This window comes from Stegostoma tigrinum, chromosome 10 (assembly GCF_030684315.1).
Source record: "Stegostoma tigrinum isolate sSteTig4 chromosome 10, sSteTig4.hap1, whole genome shotgun sequence".
Classification (NCBI taxonomy): Eukaryota; Metazoa; Chordata; class Chondrichthyes; order Orectolobiformes; family Stegostomatidae; genus Stegostoma; species Stegostoma tigrinum.
The window spans coordinates 69,553,878-69,577,333 of record NC_081363.1 but is presented as its reverse complement, the minus strand read 5'-3'; the positions used below and the strand labels follow the sequence as shown (position 1 = coordinate 69,577,333).

At 41.6% G+C, this 23,456-nt stretch overlaps 1 protein-coding gene across 25 annotated transcripts in view; it reads left to right on the top strand.

Annotated features, from left to right (window-relative positions):
- LOC125455410 (gephyrin) overlaps positions 1-23,456 on the top strand; it is a 475,974-nt gene that overhangs the window by 408,357 nt on the left and 44,161 nt on the right. For all 25 annotated transcript variants that reach the window (XM_048537301.2, XM_048537305.2, XM_048537298.2 and 22 more), the window contains 3 exons: positions 9,554-9,707; positions 13,101-13,222; positions 21,950-22,037. In XM_048537301.2, the coding sequence (XP_048393258.1) occupies positions 9,554-9,707; positions 13,101-13,222; positions 21,950-22,037 (364 nt within the window). The remainder of the gene's footprint in view (positions 1-9,553; positions 9,708-13,100; positions 13,223-21,949; positions 22,038-23,456) is intronic.

Sequence of the window (23,456 nt, the reverse complement as noted above, 5' to 3'; positions counted from 1 at the left end):
GAAAGAAGACATCTTGCGAAGGCTATCAATGTCACCACCAGTCTTAATATCCTACCTCTCATGCCTTCCAGTTTTCTGCAGTAGATATTTGCAAAAACTTGCAAACTGATGCCTATAACTACATCCCATCGGCAACCCATGCCATGTTTTTCAGAGCCAGGTATTATGTGCACTTTGCAATTGATGGCACTAGTCAGAATGAGCAGGCTTTATATCTCTGACTGGCCTCCCACTGGTCTAGGGAGTCATTAACTGCACATGATGGGACAATCAAAGCACCCTGAATACTTCTCCAATCACAAAACCTTCCACTCCATCACTGTACAGTTTGAAAACATAATGTATGTTTGCCGTGACACTTTCTTTCTCAACCAGTCCACCATCCCTGAGCTCTTGGATCTTAATGGTAGACAGGTTCTTGATAAGCAAGTGATGTGAAAAATTATTGGGAACGTGGAGTCAGCACATCAGCATGATTTTGTTCATGTGTGGCACAGGCTCAAGGGGGTGAGTGGCCTACTCCTGCTCCTAGTTCACTGTTCAAAGCCGAGATAATGGCTGGCACTTGGAGTTGAGGGCATAAAATGACGACCAGAAACAAGATAATCAAATCCATCTGACCATGAGAGCTATCATTAAGCAGGCAATCGAAATGCTGAAGACGTGATTTAGGTGCCTTGACACATCAAAGGATATCCTTGTGCATGCAACAGCTGAATTATCAAGAGTGATAGTAAAACGCTACACTTGGAAAGGGATGTGAACACGTGTATGGTCAATTGGTATGGGAGTGATTTGCTGAAATTGGCTTGGGAAGGCAGAGTGAGGGGTTTGAGTCAAATATTATAAGGGGAGGCAATATCCTAATACTATTATAACACTATTAGGACTATTAATCCAGGTTTGATTCCCACCATGGTAGATGGTGGAATTTGAGTTCAGCTGAAAAAACTGGAATTGAGAGTTGATTGTCAGGAAACGCCCATCTAGTTCAGTTATGTCCTTCAGTGTCATCCTCACAAGGTCTGGCCTGCATTTGATTCCAAACCCACAGCAATGCAGTTGACTCTTAAACCACCCTCTAGACTGTTAAGGATGGGCAATAAATGCTGGCCTAGACCATAAGCTGAATTAATAAATAAAGTATGTACATGAGTGAGGTATTTTATTAAGGCACAACCTTAAAGGTTGGGACCCGACTGGTGCAGTTTCTTTCTGTGTTCATTTATTTGGGCAATCCTGCAATATTCATCTTGATGCAAGTTTAAATATTAATAAATATTACCATACTTTAAATATTACCACTAAAATGGAGCCATGTGGTTATTATCACAGCTGCTTGTTCCAATTTGTTATGCTACCCAGAAGTCAAATTCTAAAGCAATGCCTGGCTGTAAAAGCCACTGACAAATGCAGCGCTGTAGTTTTCCAGCTTTCCAAAGCATTATTGGAGACCCTGACTGCCAGTGCATTACAAAGTTAAAATTGCCCCTTGATGCTAATTATGTAAATTCTCTTAATCATTCTAGAGACTAAGATTTTGAAGGAAGAGAAAACTGGCTTCCCAAAAAACTGTTGAAAATTATACCATGATTGCATTTGTTGAAAGTTACAATTTTTTTCAGTCATCTTGGCTTTGTTTAATGTGCTCAATATCTTACACTTGAAAGACTATATCTCTTATTCTTCAGGCTTTTGGTGCAAGTTTGACATTCATTATTTAATAAATCAGTCAGATCTATTAGTGTCACATTTAGAATAGATCAGACATGCTGATTTGTAGCAAGGCTTTGAGATTAATTGCATTCCCAGCTGATGAGTCACTGAATACAGATCATGAAGCAGCCATAACAGTTTTAGAAAGGAAGACTTGCATTTAAATTTTGCAGTTCACACTACTGGATGTCTCAAAACATCTCACAGACAATTATTTAGTTCTTGACGTTTTGTAAAGCAGGTGATGCAGCATCTCAATTGAGCTCAAATTGCAATGGGATAATCACCAGCTAATCTCCTCGTTTTGGTGTTGATTAAGAGGCCAGGGCACGAGCAATAATTTTTCTGCACTATTCAGATTAATGTCATATGTACTCTCCTCAAACTTGCTCGCTCAGATTGAGTGTTTGTGTTGTATAAAAGGAACTTTGGAATTGGTTTTGTATGTTGAAATCCAGTTGCTGTTATAAATCATTATTAGCCAACATTTACAAGCTAGCAGCATCAATATTAACAGCATCATTGTTTGACTAACTTTAACAGTTAAAAAAGACTTATAATATGATTTTTAAATTAAGGATATCAGTTTGCTGTGTGAAAATTCTCCTTTACATGAAATTGGCGATCATTCAGCTGGAACCAAATCAGGAGAACAGTTAAGATCAACAATGGTGGAAGTGGCTATAGCAAGACAATTTAAGAAAATGTCCTTTTAAGTGAAACAATGGTTTTGCACTCTGAAATACTTCCTAATATTCTTGAAATCTTATTTTAACAATGTCTAATAAACAAAATGGATGTCATAAATACTTTTTGTGGAATTTTACTTACAATTAGCATCCACCCAGAATAATTTTGCACTGTTAACATTGTAAGGTGCATCTGGCATTGGGAAAATGCAAGAGTCCATTATTAATGAAGAATGGCAGGATATTTAGACAGGTTTGGTGAAAGGCAAATCATGTTTGACAAATTTGCGAGAGTTGTTTTAAGTATATAACATGATGAGTTGATAATGGGTAGCTAGGTTTCAGCTCAGGGTAGAAGCTGGTCGTACTGGTGGTAATGTATTAGCATGGATTGAGGATCTGCATTAATGGGTCTGTTTCAGGTTGAAAAGACGTTACTAGCATAGTTCCACAAGTCGTAGTCCTTGATTCAACTATGTTTCATCTACTTTGATGGCTTGAAGGAAGATTAAAAGTGTAATGTATCCCAGTTTGCAAATAATACAGAATTCCTCGCCCTCTGAAATGTTCCTGTAGTGACAGTATGTATATCGCTAATCCTTTTCAGTTTCTGGTCAGTGGTAATCCACAAAGTCCTCATAGTATGTGTTTAACAATCAGTACCGTTAAACAACTAGGGGTGATGGTCAGATTCTCTCCTGTTGGAGTTGGTCATTCTCTGGCACTTGTGTGACGCAGAAGTCACTTGTTACTTATCAGCCCAGGTCTGGATGTTGTTTAGCTCTTGCTGCATATTTTCAATGACTGCTTCAGGATCTGGGGAGTTATGAATGGTGTTGAATGTTACACAATCATCAACGAATATCCCTCCATTAAATAAGCAGCTGAAGATGGTTGTGTCTCGGACACTGCTCCAAGGAATTCATGCAGTGATGTCCTTGATCTGAGATGACTGACCTGCAACAAACACAACCATCTTCCTTTCTGCTAGGTATGACTCTCTCTCATTCCCATTGACTTTAATTTTGCGAATATTCCTTGATGTCGTACAATGCTGCCATCATGTCAAGGACAGTCACTCTCGCCCCTCCTCTGGAGGTCAGTTTTGTTTGTCCATGTTTGGACAAAGGTTGTAATGTGGTAAAGTGCTGAGCAACCCTGCCAGTATCCAAAATGAGCATCAGTGAATGTCATTTCTGAACTTGTGCTCCCCCTCCGGTCACTTTGCTGGTTATGAGAGTAGACTGACAGACATGTAATCATACAAGTTTATTTGTTATGCTTTTATGTGTACAATTCATATCTGAACATTTTCCCACATTGCTAGGTAAATGCCAGTGTTATGGCTACTGGAAGCATGGCTAGTGCTGTGGCTAAGTCAAAGGCACAGTATTACTTCCAGAATGTTATTAGGGCTCATAGCCTTTGTAGTATCCAGTGTATTCAAATACTTCTAGAAATGATGTTGAATGAATTGAATTGGCTGAAGACTGGTACCTGTGATGCCAGGTTTGGAGGACGTAAGGATGGATCTTCTGCTCCGCGCTTCTGGCTGAAAATGGGTGCAAATGCTTCAGCCTTGTCTTTTGCACTGATCTTGTGGGGGTCCCCCATTATTGCGGATGAGGATATTTGTGGATGCTCCTCCTCCAGTGAGTTGTTTAATTGTCTGCCAACATTGGAAACTGGATGTAGCAGGAACTGCAGAGCTTTGATGTAATGTATTTGTTGCAATCTGCTTTTACTGTTTGGCATGCAAGTGGTCCTGTGTTGTAGCTTCACCACTTTGACACATCCTATTTAGCAAGCTAGCTGCTGTTCTTGGCAAGCTGTCCTGTACTCTTCATTGATCAATGGGTGATCTGCAGGCTTGATGGTAATGGTAGAGTGGGGCTGCGTTGCGCCATGATCATGGTTGAATACAGTTCTGTTGCTGATCATGGCCTATCATGCTTCATGGATATTCAGTTTTGATTTGCTAGATCTGTTTTAAGCCAATCCCATTCAGCATGGTGTAGTTCCACCTTAGTTTTTTTTGCTTCGATTTATTATCGTCACATCTTATTATTGTCGTGTATCAAGGTACAGTGAAAATATTGTATTACATGACAAATCATCCCTTAGATAAGTATATTAGGGTAATAAAATGGAATGCAGAATATTGTGTTGTAGCTACCACGAAGGTACAGAGAAAGATCAGCTCTAATATATGAGAGATCCATTCATAAATCTGGTAACAGCAGGGAAGATAATAAAGTGTGAAGCTGGATGAACACAGCAGGCCAAGCAGCATCTCAGGAGCACAAAAGCTGACGTTTCGGGCCTCGACCCTTCATCAGAGAGGGGGATGGGGAGAGGGAACTGGAATAAATAGGGAGAGACAGGGAGGTGGACCGAAGATGGAGAGAAAAGAAGATTGGTGGAGAGGAGAGTATAGGTGGGGAGGTAGGGAGGGGATAGGTCAGTCCAGGGAAGATGGACAGATCAAGGAGGTGGGATGAGGTTAGTAAGTAGGAAATAAAGGTGCGACTTGGGGTGGGAAGAAGGGATGGGTGAGAGGAAGAACAGGTTAGGGAGGCAGAGAGGCTGGGCTGGTTTTGGGATGCAGTGGGGGGAGGGGAAGAACTGGGCTGGTTTTGGGATGCACTGGGGGGAGGGGAGATTTTGAAGTTGGTGAAGTCCACATTGATACCATTGGGCTGCAGGGTTCCCAAGCGGAATATGAGTTGCTGTTCCTGCAACCTCCGGGTGGCATCCTTGTGGCACTGCAGGAGGCCCATGATGGGCATGTCGTCGAAAGAATGGGAGGGGGAGTTAAAATGGTTCGTGACTGGGATGTGCAGTTGTTTATTGCGAACCAAGCGGAGGTGTTCTGCAAAGCGGTCCCCAAGCCTCCGCTTGGTTTCCCCAGTGTAGAGGAAGCCACACCGGGTACGATGGATACAGTATACCACATTGGCAGATGTGCAGGTGAATCTCTGCTTAATGTGGAAAGTCATCTTGGGGCCTGGGATAGGGGTGAGGGAGGAGATGTGGGGGCAAGCATAGCACTTCCTGCGGTTGCAGGGGAATGTGCCGGGTATGGTGGGGTTGGAGGGGAATGTGGAGCGAACAAGGGAGTCACGGAGCGAGTGGTCTCTCCGGAAGGCAGACAAGGGTGGGGATGGAAAAATGTCTTGGGTAGTGGGGTCGGATTGTAGATGGCGGAAGTGTCAGAGGATGATGAGTTGTATCCGGAGGTTGGTGGGGTGGTGTGTGAGAACGAGGGGGATCCTCTTGGGGCGGTTGTGGCAGGGGCCGGGTGTGAGGGATGTGTTGCGGGAAATGTGGGAGACGCGGTCAAGGGCGTTCTTGACCACTGAGGGGGGAAAGTTGCGGTCCTTGAAGAACTTGGACATCTGGGATGTGCAGGAGTGGAATGCTTCATCCTGGGAGCAGATGCGGCAGAGGCAGAGGAATTGGGAATAGGGGATAGAATTTTTGCAGGAGGGTGGGTGGGAGGAGGTATTTTCTAGGTATCTATGGGAGTCGGTGGGCTTGAAATGGACATCAGTTTCTAGCTGGTTACCTGAGATGGAGACTGAGAGGTCCAGGAAGGTGAGGGATGTGTTGGAGATGGCCCAGGTGAACGAGGTTGGGGTGGAAGCTGTTGGTGAAGTGGATGAACTGTTCGAGCTCCTCTGGGGAGCAAGCGGTGGCGCCGATACAGTCGTCAATGTAACGGAGGAAGAGGTGGGGTTTGGGGCCTGTGTAGGTGTGGAAGAGGGACTGTTTCACGTAACCAGGCCAGTTCGTCCCCTCCCCCCACTGCATCCGAAAACCAGCCCAGCCTGTCTCTGCCTCCCTAACCTGTTCTTCCTCTCACCCATCCCTTCCTCCCACCTCAAGCCGCACCTCCATTTCCTACCTACTAACCTCATCTCACCTCCTTGACTTGTCCGTCTCCCCTGGACTGACCTATCCACTCCCTACCTCCCCACCTTTACTGTCCTCTCCACCTATCTTCTTTTCTCTCCATCTTCGGTCGGCCTCCCCCTCGCTCCCTATTTATTCCAGAACCCTCTCCCCATCCCCCTCTCTGATGAAGGGTCTAGGCCCGAAACGTCAGCTTTTGTGCTCCTGAGATGCTGCTTGGCCTGCTGTGTTCATCCAGCTTCACACTTTATTATCTTGGATTCTCCAGCATCTGCAGTTCCCATTATCCCTGATACAACAGCAGGGAAGAAACTGTTCTTAAATCTGTTGGAACATCTTTTCAAACTTCTGTATCTTCTGCCCAATGGAATAGCGTATAACTGGGGTAGGCGGGGCCTTTGATTATGTTGGCTGCTTTCCAAAGGCATTGGGAAGTGTAGGAGAGATAGTAGGAACTGCTGATGCTGGAGAATCTGAGACAACAAGGTGTAGGGCTGGATGAGCACAGCAGGCCGAGCAACGTCAGTGGAGCAGGAAGGCTGACGTTTCAGATCTAGACCCTTCTGAAGGCTGCTTTTTGTGATGGATGAGGCTGCATTCACAAATCTGTAATTTCTTGTGGTTTTGGGCAGTGTAGGCACCATACCAAGCTGTCATGCATCCAGATAGGATGCTTTCTCTGGTGCATCTATTAAAATTGTTAAGAGTCATAGTGGCCATATCAAATTTCCTTAGCCTTCTGAAGATGTAAAGGCATTGGTGTGCTTTCTTGACTTTGATGTGAACAGACCAGGATGGATCGTTTGTTATATTTACTCCCAGGAACTTGAAGCTTTCGGCCACCTCCACCTCAGTACCGTTAATTCAGAGAGGGGCATATCCCCCACTCTGCTTTCTGACGTTGAAGACAAGTTCCTTTACTTTGCTGACATTGAGGGAGGGATTGTTGTCTTTACACCATGCCACTAAGCACTCTATCTCTTTCCTGTATTCTGTATCATCGTTGTTTGAGATCCGACCCACGACGGTGGTGTCATCAGCAAATTTGCGATGTGAGTTAGAGATGAATTTGGCCAAACGGCTGTCAGTGTATAAGAGCTGAGTACGCAGCCTGGCAGGGCACCAGTATTGAGGATTTTTGCAGAGGAGGTGTTGTCACCAATCCTTACTGATTGTGGTCTATGGGTCTTAACATGATAGAGAGTATCTTCAATACAAAGGTGCAACTTCTAAACCAGTAATGTGTGTTTGTCAGTTCTATCACAACTGTCGTAGACAGATGCATGTTCATCGGGTAAATTGGCGAGGTCAGGTAGGTTTTGCCTTTTTGATTATCTCACTACCAGCTGCTGACACAGGCTAATAATTACATCCTTTCCAACTCAACCAGCTTCGTAACTACTGATGCTACCAAGCCACTCTTTGTGATGGACTTGAAGTACCCCACTCAGAGCACATTGGGTGCCCTTGCTACCCTCAGTGCTTCCTCCAAATGGTATTCAACATGGAGGAGTACTGTTTCAGCAACCAATGAGGGGTGGTAGATAGTGTCCAGGAGGAGGTTGATCTAATGCCATGAGAGTTCATAGGTCATTTCAGAGGGTATCCACACAGATGGGGGTCTGGAATCACATGTCAGCCGAAAAGATATTCATGAACCAGGTTAGTTTTTGCAGTAACCAATAATGGTCAAATGTTCGTTATTAGGCTGGCTTTTAATTCCATATTTTATTGAATTAAATTTCACCATCTCCCATTGGCAGATTGGAACCAGAGGTTTAGAACCTAGGCCTCTAGATTTCTGGTCCAGTGACCTTACCACTGTACCACCGCCTTCCCTGTATCATGCCACTACCTCCCATGAGCTTTGATACATGAACATCTCTACTAGTTTTTCGTATCTATTCATGTAATTTAAAAAGGTTTCATAACATTTCACAGGGTGCATCACCTTCTGGATGCAGTGAAAAATTGAGGAGGCCAAACTCATTTAGACAAATGCAGGTATTTCTTCTGGGCTGTCCTGACTTAAAGTATTTGAAACACCACCTTATTAAAGGTTAATTCTGAAAGCATTCATAAATGTGGTGGCAGCAGTTGAGGAATGTTGAGATTAGCCAGGGCATGTCATAGGCAACAACTGCCATAGTCTGTTGTTGAAAGGATAGCACATCATTTTACAAATGAAAGAAACAAGTATGAATTTAACTGTGTGCCCTGCGCTGTTATTGTCATGTGTTTGAATCACATCCTTGTTATATGTTATATGAAAAACATTCATGATCATATGGAGTGGGCATATTAAGAAAATCAAGAATGTTTCAACATTAGTACCAATCTAGGATGAAGGGTCTAGGCCCGAAACGTCAGCTTTTGTGCTCCTGAGATGCTGCTTGGCCTGCTGTGTTCATCCAGCTCCACACTTTGTAATCTCAGATTCTCCAGCATCTGCAGTTCCCATTATGTAGGATTTATTTTACTGGGTTTAATTGTGCTGGCTTAAATGTAGTTTTCTCAAATTTTATAAGCAATTAGCAGTTTTTGATCCAAAGCTGTTTATGCACATCATGATGCACTATGCTTACCTATGAGTTGCATCAAAATCCCTTATCATTTTAATAATAATGTCTTATGAAAAGTGGGGGTGTTTTATTACACTGTCCATATATATACAGTTAACTCACATTTACATGACCACTCCCACTAGATGTGATGGGGATTGTCAGTCTAGAGTTTTGTATTTTAAAGGCAACTTGCCCTTACCAGTGAAGTAAGCAAAGTTTGCAATTTTCTGTATTGGTTTATGATCAAAGAGTTGCAAGTTTTTTTTTTCAAAATGTTCCTTGCGGATTGGCTACTTTGTATTGATGTTTAATAAGCACAATCAACTGTTTTCTTCTCGACCCTGACCAATAGATATTCCTACAACATGAACATATTTTATGGTGCCTGCTTAGGTTTGAAGGTTTAGCCATGTTATATTTTATTTTCCATTTATTCACCCGTCTACTTAATTTGTCCAGACTTTCCATTATTTTATTAATAAGGTGCAATATTACTCAATGAGAGAGTAACAGTCTTCCGCTTGACTGAATTTCAGAACTTTTGAATAACTGATGACGATGATTGGTTGAATCCTTTGATGTGTTTCCAGTAGTAAGTCAGATTGGTGTCAATCTTATTTATTCAGAATCCCTACTGGCATTTGATTTTTTTCTGCTTCTTTTTCTTAGACCAATAGGCCATGATATAAAAAGAGGAGAATGCGTTCTGGCTAAAGGTACCCACATGGGCCCTTCTGAAATTGGCCTTCTAGCAACAGTTGGAGTTACTGAAGTTGAAGTTCACAAATTTCCTGTGGTTGCTGTGATGTCTACAGGAAATGAAGTAAGTGTATGGGTGGGAAGGATAGACTAATGATTGTGTGTATGTGTTTTTAAGTACAGAATACAAGAATCTTTTTTAACTAAAAGTGAGCAGTTAAATCTTAGCCTGCATAATGAGATAAAGCAAAATATGGCAGATGCTGGAAATCTGAAATAGGTACAGAAAGAGGTGGATAAACGCAGGTTTAGTCGCTTTTTTAGGGAAATAGGGTTATTATTTTGAGACAAATATATCTCTTCCCACGACTGCATAATGAGGCTTGGCTGACATCCAATAAACGTTTGAAACAGCTGAGCCCAGTAAAACGTTGCTTGATACATGGCTCCAGCTCTCTGGTCAATGCTGTGAATTGCACAATGTTTATTTACACAAGATAAGGAGGTTTCAAGAGCTTGGAGCTTCTGCTATTGATACTTTAAAGGGCCGAGATGATCTTCTTTTGGTGTAAAGAGTTTTTCTAAGTGTGAAGTTATAAATGAATGATTTTGAAAGCTTCTTTTTAATTCACTTCCTATTGTTACTAAAGTTTCACTGATTCTGTACAGAGTATATAGAGGTGGTATGGGCCTGGATGTATCATATATTGATATGAAGCATTCAAGAAGTGAATGAAGGAGCATGTACCTGAGTTAGTGAAGGAGCATTACCTAGCATGTCAGTCATTTCGCTGAGTTGGCTGGTTGGTGGCTTGTGATACAGAGTAACACCAACAAGATGAGTTCATTTCTTGAGCCAGCTCAGGTTACCTTGAAGGCCCTGCCTTCCCAACCTTGCCCCTTACCTGAGGCACATTGACCCTCAAATTAACCAGTCCTAATGAAAGGTCCCAACCTGAAAAGTCGACTCTCCTTCTCCTTCTCCTCTCATGCAGCCTGACCTGCTGTGTTCCCCCAGCTCCACACTGTATTGACTCAGTCATCTCATTCTAAAGAGAGAACGGCCCTATGGTGCTCTGGTACTTTGGCAAGTTTCCCTTTCACTCGGCATGAATATAAGCTGCCATAAAAAGTGGGTGGGGGGAGGGCGTAGCTTGGTTTGACCTCATAGATGAGGATTTTTGAACTCAGCTTTTGTAAGATTCCCTTAACCAGATAATGGCTCATGGAGGGCCATGAACCAAGAATCTTTTACAAGCTGGACCAACTCCATGAACATTGCAGAGGAAGATCTGGAACGCACAACTCTAATCTGCTGCATCCTTTAATTGGACAGGTGAAAATAGGAAAGCCAAGGAAAGGGGTTGGAAGTCCCAAAATAGGGTTCCAGCAGCCACTTTGACCACTCGACAGAGTTTCCTTGACTCAGTGAAATTTTCACTCAACATCCGTGAGCTCCATCCATATTTCCAACTGTATTTTTTCTTCATGCCTTCACAGGACATGGATGCCGCTGGCTGGCCAGTTTTTTTTACCCGTCACTAGCTGCCCTTGAGAAGGTGGTGATAAGTTGCCTTTTTGAATCGCTGCTGTCCACGTGCTGCAGTTGACCCTCAATGCCCTTAGGGAGGGAATTCCGTGATTTTGACCCGTGACAGTGAAGGAATGGTGATATATTTCCAAGTCAGGAATGAGATTAGCTTGGAGGGGAACTTGGAGGTACTGCTCTTGCTGCTCTTGTCCTTATTGATGGTCGTGGGTTTGGAAGGTGCTGTCTTGAGGATCTTTGGTGAATTTCTGCAGTGCGTCTTGTAGGTAGTACACACTGCTGCTGCTGAGCATCAGTGATGGAGGGAGTGGATGTTTTTTGAGTGTTGTTGAAGCTGTACCTATCCAGGCAAGTGGGGAGTATTCCACCATACTCCTGACCTATGCCTTGCAGATGGTGGACACGCTTTGGGGAATGAGGAGGTGAGCTACTTGCTGAAGTATTCCTAGCCTCTGACCTGCTGTTGTAGCCACTGTGTTTATGTGGTGAGTCCAGTTAAGTTTACAATCAGTAATAACCCCCAGGGTGTTGATCATGGGAGACTTCAGTGATGGCAGTACCATTGTAAAGGGGGCAGGTGTTAGATTGTGTGTCATTGTCTGGCATTTGTGTGATGCAAATATTACTTGCCGTTTGTCAGCCCAAGTCTGGATGTTGTCCAAATCCTGTGGTATTTGAACATGAACAGCTTCCATATCTGAGTAATGAATAATGTTGAACTATGTGCAATCATCAGCGAACACCCCCACAAATGCCCTTATGACAGAGTGAATGTCATTGATGAAGCAGCCAAAGATATTTGGGTCTCAGACACTACCCTGAGGAACATATTCGGAGAGATCCTGGAGCTGAGATCAACTGAACTCCAACAAATGCTATCATCTTCCTTTGTGTCAGGTATGACTCCAACCAGTGGAGGGTTTGCCCTGATACCCCCCTCCCCCACACCCTGATACCCATTTGGCTAGAGTTCTTCGATGCCACAGTCAGTTGAATGTGGCTTTGATGTCACTCTCATTTAAGCTGTTTTGCTCATGTTTGAACTATGGCTGTAATAAGGTCAGGAACTGAGTGGCCCTGGAAGAACCCAAACTGGATGTCATTGAGTTGATCATATTGTTGAGTAGGTATTGCGTGATAGCACTATTGATGACACCTTCCATCACTTTACTAATGATTGAGAGCAGACTGACGGGGCAGTAATTGGCCAGGTTGGATTTGTCCTATGTTTTGTGCGCAGGGCATACCTGGGCAATTTTCCACATTCTAGGGTACATGCCAGTGTTGTAATTGTATTGAAAGAGCTTGGCTAAGAGAGCAGCAAGTTCTGGAGAACAAGTCTTCAGTTACTATTGCCGGAATGTTGTCAAGGCTCATAGCCTTTACAGTATCCAAATTTTGCAACCATTTCTTGAGACCACACGGAGTGAATCGATTTGGCTAAAGACTGGTATCTGTGATGCTGGGGCCACTGGAGGAATGGTCTATCATTCAGACGTTTAGAGAGTTACCAAATAAAAATTTAATTTGACGAGACTTCAGTTACGTAATTCTGCAATGTAAGGATTCCAGATTAACATCTGTTGAAACGGTAAGTTTTCCTATTAGTTAAGTTCAGTACCAGAAGGCACCACCATGCAAGAGTATCAATGTACCTCAAATGACCCACTTTTATTTCTATATCACTGTAGTTGCACCATCCGGTATGTAAATCAATCTTGTACACTCATTTAAACTTAATTGAAATTTTACTAATCTTTCCAGGCACACAGTGTCAGGCGGAGGGTATGTGGAGAAGAAAGTAATATTCCTTTGTCATATATTGGCACATACCCACTAAGCATATTGGCTCTATCAAGGAATCAATTCATTAAGTTGTGAAATTCTCTGTTCTTTGTAGCTTAGCAAACCACAAACATGAATCGAGTACTGGATTGATATTTTAATCTCTGTGGTTTGCTCCTACAGCTCCTGAATCCTGAGGACGAACTAACACCAGGAAAGATTCGGGACAGCAATCGTTCGACCCTTCTCGCAACAATTCAGGAACATGGTTATCCAACTATCAACCTGGGAATTGTTGGAGATAAGTAAGTGCTGTTATACGTTATTGTGCTTCTTTTGAAAACTAGATGTTCATGTTAATCATGTGCTTTTTCCATTAAAATTCCTGGTTTTAGAGATGCTCAAGGTCAGACATTAGCCTTTCTCATTTTATTTACTGTGTCTGTTTTTAACAAAACTTCAGCTTCCCCAGAGCTGCTCTAACAGCTCAGACCATTACAGCTAAGTTCCAGTACACGTAAACATGCGCATTCCTTCAGCCAAACACTTTAAGTGATCTTTCTAGTCATTAGATCATTACCAGATTTCATATGTTTTCTCCTCAATTTATTTAATTTAAGCTCTTTCAGCTAACCCAGCAATTTTGAGGTTAATACCTATAAACGTTCCTTGCCACTTGTCAGCACAAGCCTGAACATTTTATCCAGTTTATGCTGCCCAGGGACACACAGTCTGCTTCACTTATTGAAGATCAGGATTTGAGTGACCCTGGGCAGAGCCCCAAACCGGGCATCAGTCAGCAGGTCATTCCTGAGCAATTCCTGCTTGATAGCACTGTCAACGACCGCTTCTGCCATATTGCTGATCATCAAGAGTAGGCTATTGGGAGATTAATTGGCCAGGCTGGATTTGTACTGCTTCTTGTGTGCAAGACATACCTGGGCAGTTTTCCACATTTAACATCCTCGCTACCAAAACCAGAAGTTGTACATAAAAATATAAATTAACCTTAGAAATTTAGTATTTTGTGTGTTAGGAAGTGTAAAAGATGATTAGTTTTTTTTAATGTTATACATTGTTATTATTAGGATCGACCTCTTGAATATTAAAAAACAAAAAACCTGCACATGCTGTAAATCAGAACCAAAAACAGAAATTGCTGGAAAAGCTCAGCAGGTCTGGTAGCATGTGTGAAGAGAACTGAGAGTTGACGTTTTGGGTCAGGTTCTGAGGAAGAGTCACTCAACCTGAAATGTTAACTCTGATTTCTTTCCACAGATGCTGCCAGACCTACTGAGTTTTTCCAGCAATTTCTGTTTTTGTGTCAGTTGTGATGAACTCTTGCATCCTCTTTACTTGACTCCACTTGAAAGTTTCCCTTCGTGTTTCATCGCAACATCTTTACTATACTCCAAAGCAGTGTTTGATCACAACATGCTCTGACATAGATTCTACCATTTGGCACGTAGTTCAACAGGAATCAAGCACTCTAAAGTTGTGCTGTCATCCTCACAAGTACTTGTATTTCCAAAGTTAAATTGTCTGTTAGCCTTTGAAGAATATTTGTGCTCAACAGACGTGATCAAAGTTGGTTAATAAATGCTGAAAGATACATCAAGCGTAACACCAAAGCTAATGTTTTCTCACTTTCCATACTTCCAGAACCTTCAAAAGTGAATTGCATGTCTTAAGCACTTGGACTCCCACATATAATTGTAAATTTACTGAAATGTGAGGCTGGATGAACACAGCAGGCCCAGCAGCATCTCAGGAGCACAAAAGCTGACATTTCAGGCCTAGACCCTTCTTCAGAGAGGGGGATGGGATGGGGGTTCTGGAATAAATAGGGAGAGAGGGGGAGGCAGACCGAAGATGGAGAGAAAAGAAGATAGGTGGAGAGGAGAGTATAGGTGGGGAGGTAGGGAGGGGATAGGTCAGTCCAGGGAAGACGGACATGTCAAGGAGGTGGGATGAGGTTAGTACGTAGGAGATGGAGGTGCGGCTTGGGGTGGGAGGAAGGGATGGGTGAGAGGAAGAACAGGTTAGGGAGGCAGAGACAGGTTAGACTGGTTTTGGTATGCAGTGGGTGGAGGGGAAGAGCTGGGCTCGTTGTGTGGTGCAGTAGGGGGAGGGGACGAACTGGGCTGGTTTTGGGATGCGGTGGGGTAAGGGGAGATTTTGAAGCTGGTGAAGTCCACATTGATACCATTGGGCTGCAGGGTTCCCAAGCGGAATATGAGTTGCTGTTCCTGCAACCTTCGGGTGGCATCATTGTGGCACTGCAGGAGGCCCATGATGAACATGTCATCTAAAGAATGGGAGGGGGAGGTGAAATGGTTAGCGACTGGGAGGTGCAGTTGTTTATTGCGAACAGAGCGGAGGTGTTCTGCAAAGCGGTCCCCAAGCCTCCACTTGGTTTCCCCAATGTAGCGGAAGCCACACCCCTCCCATTCTTTAGATGACATGTCCATCATGGGCCTCCTGCAGTGCCACAATGATGCCACCCGAAGGTTGCAGGAACAGCAACTCATATTCCGCTTGGGAACCCTGCAGCCCAATGGTATCAATGTGGACTTCACCAGCTTCAAAATCTCCCCTTCCCCTACTGCATCCCTAAACCAGCCCAGCTCGTCCCTTCCCCCCACTGCACCACACAACCAGCCCAGCTCTTCCCCCCCACCCACTGCATCCCAAAACCAGTCCAACCTGTCTCTGCCTCCTTAACCTGCTCTTCCTCTCACCCATTCCTTCCCCCCACCTCAAGTCGCACCTCCATCTCCTACGTACTAACCTCATTCCACCTCCTTGACCTGTCCATCTTCCCTGGACTGACCTATCCCCTCCCTACCTCCCCACCTATACTCTCCTCTCCACCTATCTTCTTTTCTCTCCATCTTCGGTCCGCCTCCCCCTCTCTCCTTATTTATTCCAGTTCCCTCTCCCCATCCCCCTCTCTGATGAAGGGTCTAGGCCCGAAACGTCAGCTTTTGTGCTCCTGAGATGCTGCTTGGCCTGCTGTGTTCATCCAGCTTCACATTTCATTATCTTGGATTCTCCAGCATCTGCAGTTCCCATTATCATTGTAAATTTACTGCTGTTGCATATGTTAGTGCTATGCTTTAGCTTGTTTTTCTCTTCAATTCAAATGATTGATTGTTTTGTGTATCTGCAGGTTAAAGCTACACTATACCATTTAAGTATTTCAGCAAGACTTGTTCATATCTGACTTTCTTAGTTTAAATAACAAGTGCAGTTGAGATTTCTAAAATCTCTAGATTTTGCCAAGTATGTTGAAAATCAGGTCTGCCTTTGCCAGCATTACCATCCCACACACATCTTGCAGTCTTGAGACTCAGTATGTTTTGGAGTTCATTTATGAATAACATAAGAGAACATTTTTTAAAAATGTGATTTTTGGCTAACTGTGCTTAAATGATTCTTGCATTGACCTCAGGGATAAATAGCTTTCTCTGAAATTAAGGGGGATATGTGCCAAGTGGAGGGAGAAACTGTCATCAAGATCAGGTAGAGTATTTTCAGTCATTATTATCCCTGGGCTGGAATTTGAATGTAGAATTCTAGCCATTAAATTAAACAGGCAATATATTAACAGGATGATAAAATGTGAGGCTGGATGAACACAGCAGGCCAAGCAGCATCTCAGGAGCACAAAAGCTGACGTTTCGGGCCTAGACCCTTCATCAGAGAGGGGGATGGGGAGAGAGAACTGGACAGTGCACTTTTCCATCCTAAAATCTCAGTGAATCACCAGTTTTGAAATTGCTTCTTGCTTCAGCCAAATTGATCTGGGATTAAAAAAAAACACACAAAAATGTTCCAACAATGAAAAGAATTTTTTTTTCTCTTAATTGTTATATTAATTACGATTGTGCTTTTGCTTCAAGATAATTCAAGGACATGACAGTTTTTGTTTCTTTTGAATTAATACCCATAACCAGGAAACGATTGAACAGGTTGAGTTATAATTTCACTGTAATTCAGTGAACATTACGTGCTGTGCCATACATTATTTGTTTGCTACTGTTGATCCTTCAGTTCAAAATAATTAATTTATGCGTTTTATTTCTGGAAATTCTACTCTCCGGAGCTACAAAATTAATCTCTCTCAAAATGCAAAATGAACAAATATATAAAGTTTGCCTTTTAAATAATTTGCTGCTTTTATAAATCAGAAACACAAATCAAGTCACTTAAAGTTCACTGGGGAGAAAGTAATAAAATGATCTGTCAATATCTGTGCTGTGAAACACCAGCACAGGCCTATAGGGCGGATTGCCATTTTTCTGCAACGTAAAAGTTCACTTAATTTAAAGCATTAATTTTATCTCTTTGTGTTTTGAGAAATCTTAATATCCCAAATGTTTCCTCACTCAGAAGTGAGTCTTCTCTCGGTCCTAAAGCATTATCATTTCACATAGTCTGTCTGTCTGCATCATTTGTTTCTTTTTTATCAAGCTTATCAGTTATAGACTCTGCTTCTCTGAGCTTCACTATCTTTTAATTCCTAAATTTCAAGTATTCTATCCTCTGTACTTTTCTTCTTCCCTACATTTTCACTGAAGGTACCAAGGCTCATTGCATCAGCCATTTTTCTACAGCCTTCAACTCCTTTCACTCCTACAATCATATGTCTCGCAAACCTAAGCCTGTCTTTATTTGACTACTGCTATGTGGATTAATTTGTCATCTTTCACACTTTCCAACTAAAAAGAGCCTTGCATTTTAATCATTAGTTTAGCCTATCTACCAAGCCCCTTATAAAGTTCGTTCTTGTGAAGTGCAGGAACCTGTGCAGTTTCAGGTGTGGATTATTTTCTGAAGTTCACAATTGCCAAATTTTAGGTCGGGTTGTACCATTGAGCCAATGCCTTCTAATCTTTACCTTTGAGCTGCTCGGCAGGCATTTGTTTTAATACCAGCAATCAGCCCTGGGTCTTGAATTCTTCCTGTCTTACTACCACTGGTTGGTCTCTCTCCTAAGTTTCACCCATTTTTCTCATTGATTATTTCCTGCCTCTGGCTGTTAGCTACTTGATGGCATCTCTTCTGGCTTTTGCAGGTTGCTCTACATGGTGAATTGTCTGCCAGTGACTTTCTTCTTCTCTAGGTAACTGCCCAAAGTCAGGTCTTACCCACAAAGCACAATCTCTACCGCAGCTCAAATAAGTGGCAGATCATGCATACACCCTAGCCAAACAGGGATTGTATTCTGTACTAGAGATAATGGGAACTGCAGATGCTGGAGATTCCAAGATGATAAAATGTGAGGCTGGATGAACACAGCAGGCCAAGCAGCATCTCAGGAGCACAAAAGCTGACGTTTCGGGCCTAGACCCTTCATCAGAGAGCTGTACTGTTGGCAATAATCTAACCCACACCAGATATCCAGGAATTGAACCGATCAACTTTCTCCAAATCCTCCAAGTTGTTGTGCATGGCGCATTGTCTTGAGCTATGGGTAGTGATGGCAGATGACTTCACATAGCTTTCAATGTAACCTATCAATTTTGAAACAAATTTTTAATTGATCATCTCTACGTTTACAGTAATAGGCAGAGTGAAACAAAATATTTAAAACAGCTTATTTTATGCTGTCAAGTTTTGTTAATTCTTAGTCCTTAATGAAGCGAACAAAATGTCAGGTTGATCAGCTTTTTTCAGTCGCCTTTTGCTGTTTTGTACTGCATTATTTGGATGTATGGCACATATTTTGGGGTTTCATGAGAGGCTGGGGATGAAATGGAAAGCAAAAGGATAAGTTCCTTTGACTCACCTCGCCATCATTTAACTCTGTTCTCCATACACTCCCCCTCGTATCTTCTCAATTCCACTAAATGTCTCCACACTTCTTCTTGCCTCCTCTTATCTTTCCTCCCTCTCCCTTTTTGTGAACACATCATTTGTTCTTGAAACCCAATGCACAACACTGCAGGACTCTGAAGAAACAGAGGTTGGGGATACCGTCATGTCACCTTGCATTGGAATACCCAAAAGATGGGCCATAGAAAGTGTATATATCTTTAATTAAAAATATTTCTCATGCAATAGCAATTATATACCGGTGGATCTCAGAGATTTAAAAGAAATAAAACCATTAACAGATACTTATTTCCTTTCTGTTTCTTATGTATCCCTCCCTCTTGATTCATTTTATTTGCCACTCTATTCTACTTTATGTTCCTTAGTTGACTGAATCCCCTCTTTTAACTTACATTTCCTGGTTCAGACTCAGCTGCTGATTGGTTAAGGAGAGACTCTCTCTCAGTTGTTTGGCCTGCTCTTATAAGTCTTAGATGCCTCAACTGAGCACTGTGCTTTTTTGATAGTTAACTGGCATTGGCTCTCTAAGGGCTTTTACACTGAAGTCAGCGGGCTAGTGTAAGTGTAACAAACCTCATGTATTGTTGACATTACACACGTCCTTTCTGTTTTCAGTTTGCAGTCTGCAGCAGAAAATTGGCATAGTTGGATAATATGGAACATTAAACTTTGCTCAAGAAAACTTGGAGTGAGAGACTGGGCTTTGTGATTTATTTTAAACTCAGCTATCTCAAATACAAAGCTTATAAAGTACCGTGGAAATTGTCAGTCTGAGCAATAAAGTGCAAACTCTGATGTAGGTTTAATTTAACAATAAATACTTCCCATGTATAAGTTTAAAGCAGCCAGTTATTCAAAATTAGATACAGTGTCATTAGTCGCACACTATACTCTGATTATTTGTACGATATACTCCATCAGAACATTCAGTTTAAAGTACTGATTTGCTAAAATCCGTGTTGCCTGCCTTGTCCTGGAGTAATGAGTCCTCTTTAAGGTCCAAGACTCTTTTCGTTTTGGAAGAATAGAAGCTGTTTCCACATTTGCCATTGATATGGTTTCAGCTAACTATGAGAAGCTTAAAATAACAGGAAGAATAGAAGCTGTTTCCACATTCGTCACTGATATGGTTTCAGCTAACTGTGAGAAGCTTAAAATAACAGCATTTTGTGAGCTGCATGTAGGAAAGTCACCAGTTGTAAACTGTGAAATTTTGCAGTTGGCAAAACAGATTAGTTTCAATCAAGCTGTTCCACCAACTGCCAGTCTAATTGGTTGTTTAGTGCAAGGTGACTGTGTTGATCTGCAGTGAGTATTAGCAACCTGCGCAGCTTGAACCGTTTCACAAGTTCCTTCACTGTATGCTGGGGTGGTGATAGAAAAATTAGAAAACCATCTCTTAATCTGCAAGTTCTCATCTCAACGGGCATCCACTTTGTAAAGTATCTGGGTTTGCATAAACAGTTCTCCTAGTAGCAAAGCACACTCTGGATCTTGTTGGGGGTGCATCATTGGTGGTTAATGTTGAGGTGCAGTTGCTTTTGGAATATGTATTCTCATGAATCCCATCACAATACTTGTAGTGCATACATATGTTAGCTTTGCTGGCTTTCTCTCGACTCATGCTCCAGATTTTATTCGAAAGATGACACATTTATGTTTTAGTTATTGCTTAAGCAGACTAAATAGTTCAATAAAGAAGTAATTGTCTATTCCTCCCCTTTACTACTATTCTGTACCTGCCATCAAAATAGTTTGCAGGGTATCACTGTTGGGTGTAAATCAGAATCTTTTCACTAATATATCTCAGTAAATTAATTTGCTTTGTTTCAGATTGTACAATGTTTTTAATTGGACAGTGAATCACTATCCCATGAAAATTTATTATTTATGTGGCAGATTTAACTTTGTATGAGGCAATCCTACATAAGCAAATATACCCAGATGAATTGTGTGGGGAGCATGATTTGAATTCGAAATTTATTTTATGTAAAGATGCCAAAAAACAGATTTCTATGCTTTGACAAAAGCCAAAATCAAGTTATTCAGATGATAAAATTGAAGCTGTTCAATCATTCCCATTATCCATTATTTTTGTGTTCTTCTTTAATGCTTTCTGTAATGCCTTCTGAATGTTGGAGTAGAAAGTTGAAGAAAATTTGTATGTATACGAAATACCCTGTTCTAAATTGAAAACAGTAGCAGATGCAGAAAAAAACTCTCATTTCACCAGGTGGCAGTAGATTCCAGTTCAGTAACTCTTGAGATAGTCTTTGTACTGTGTAACAGTAGTAGTGAGATAAGAATATTAAACGTTTACTTTTAACTGTATTTTCCGGGAAAACCAGTTCATGTCAATGTGTGATCACATTGTCATTGTTCACACTTAACTTGTAATAATTGTTTATGTTTGATTTTGATCTCACCACAAAATAAAGAACTTATGGATTAATGCATAAATGTCAGCATAATTTTTAGCAAGTTCTTAGCTAGTATTATTAATGCACCAAGTCACAAACAAACCTCGTCCCTGCATCCAGGAATTGTGTAATGAAATACTTGTGTACTGTATTACATTACCAATAAGGAAATTAAAGATTCAGTGTTTTTCAGATTTCATTTGACCCAAATAAGTCTTAAACCTCACTAATATAAAAAAACTTGTAAAGAAAATGTTTAAATTATATTCAAAATAAAGTTGAAGAATCTTTATTTTGTAAAAAGGTACCTCTTATCCTCATCCACTTGGCAGCCTCAGCTGCTGTTTCTCTGATAGTTATCTTAAAAGCAGTCAATTCAAGTATGGGCAAATTAACCTGACCAACAAGTAGTCTTAATAGTTCAACCTCAAAATGCTAAATACTTGGGCGGGTTATTTGCAATCGAGAGCAAAGAGAAACAAATGCTGGTAACATAACCGGATAGGGAGAATGGGGAGCTTCGGGTGGAAGAACTGAGTTCCTAGTCAAGCAGTGTGGGAAATTTTGTATCTCTGATTTAGCCAGGTTTGGTGATGGAGCCAAGGTCATAGGGTTGCATTAGTTTTGTCAGTGTTAGCCAGGAAGAAGTTATGTCTGATCCAATGTACTTTTCTGTCGAATACAATAGAGAAGCAGGCTTTGCTGTCCTCAGCAAAATTCAACTCTTGTTTCTCATTGTTTTTTAAATAAATATCTTTCGTTGATTTGCAGCCCTGATGACCTGCTGAATGCTCTCAATGAAGGGATAAGTCGTGCTGATATCATCATTACTTCGGGGGGTGTATCCATGGGAGAAAAGGTAACTGCATTGAAATGCATCTACATATTTAGTAAAATGTTGTGTAAGTTTAAAGTTATGTGAATTGAATTGGATATTTGTGAAATAATCAGTGTATAGAGAAATAATCTTGATTTGTTTTAAAACAGTCAAAGTGGGATGATCCTATCTTGAGGCCCTTTTAGTTAGACTGTAGCATATCCCTTGAAGGATGAAGGAGGCAAGGTTAAAATGCCAGGAAATATGAATTCAAACAATGAGTGGAAGAGAAGTTTAAATGAAAGGAGAAACAAATGAAAGTAATATGAAAAATTTCAATCGTAGGATATGGACATTGCTGACAAAGCTAGCACTTGTTGACCATTCCTAATTGCCTTTATGAAGGTGGTGGTGAGGCACATTCATGAACTGATGCAGTCCATGTTACAGAACATGCTCAACACAGTAATGCTGTATGGGAGGGATTCCCGGATTTAAGCCACTGTGGCTGAACAAAAACCAATATGATAAGAGTTGTGTTAAAAGCTCAATAGAAAAAGCTATTGGATTGGATTCTTAGATTAAATAATAACAATCAAACGGCGTGGCACATTGGTTAGCACTGCTGCCTCACAGCACCAGGGACCCAGATTCAATTCCAACCACTGGCAACTGTCTGTGTGGAATATGCACATTCTTTCCATGTCTGTTTGGGTTTCCTCTCCCTGCTCCAGTTTCCTCTCTCAATCCAAAGATGTGCAGGCTACGTGGATTGGCCATGTTAAATTTCCCGTAGTGTACAGGAATGTGTAGATTAGGAGTAAGCGTTGGTGTAGACTTGTGGGGCTGAAGGGCCTGTTTCCACACTGTAGGGATTCTGTGATATTATATGATAAAATTTGTCGATATTGCCTTCCAAATTTACACATTTGCTTTCGTGAACTGTTGTATGGCACAAGTACTGCCTGTTGTCAACATACTAGATTGAACAGAGGGAATTCACACTGCAAATCTTCAGGTTGCCCTGAGTTCTCACCAAGACAATGTAGAGAATCACAGTCATCAATTTTCACACAGTAAAGTCTCACAGGCAACAATAAGAGTAAAGAACGAAATAGTTTATTTGAGTGACATTGGTTGAGGGATAAACATTTGTGATTACACCAAGAGAATCACCTTCTCCTGAAACAGTGCTACAAGTCTGTTTTATGAATCAAACAATTGTTGTTTATATCCTCAGTCCAGAGATATGAGGATATTTTACTGGCTGACCTTGAGTGCACTATTGAGGGAGTGCTGCCTTATTGAAAAGGACATTGTAGGATGAAGTGGACATAAAATAACTTTTGATGTTATTCAAGGGCATTTGGAATTCTTATAGTGTCCTCAACCAACAACACAAGTGTAGATTGTCTGATAATGTATTTTTAATTATAGTTTGTGAACCTCTGATATGCACAA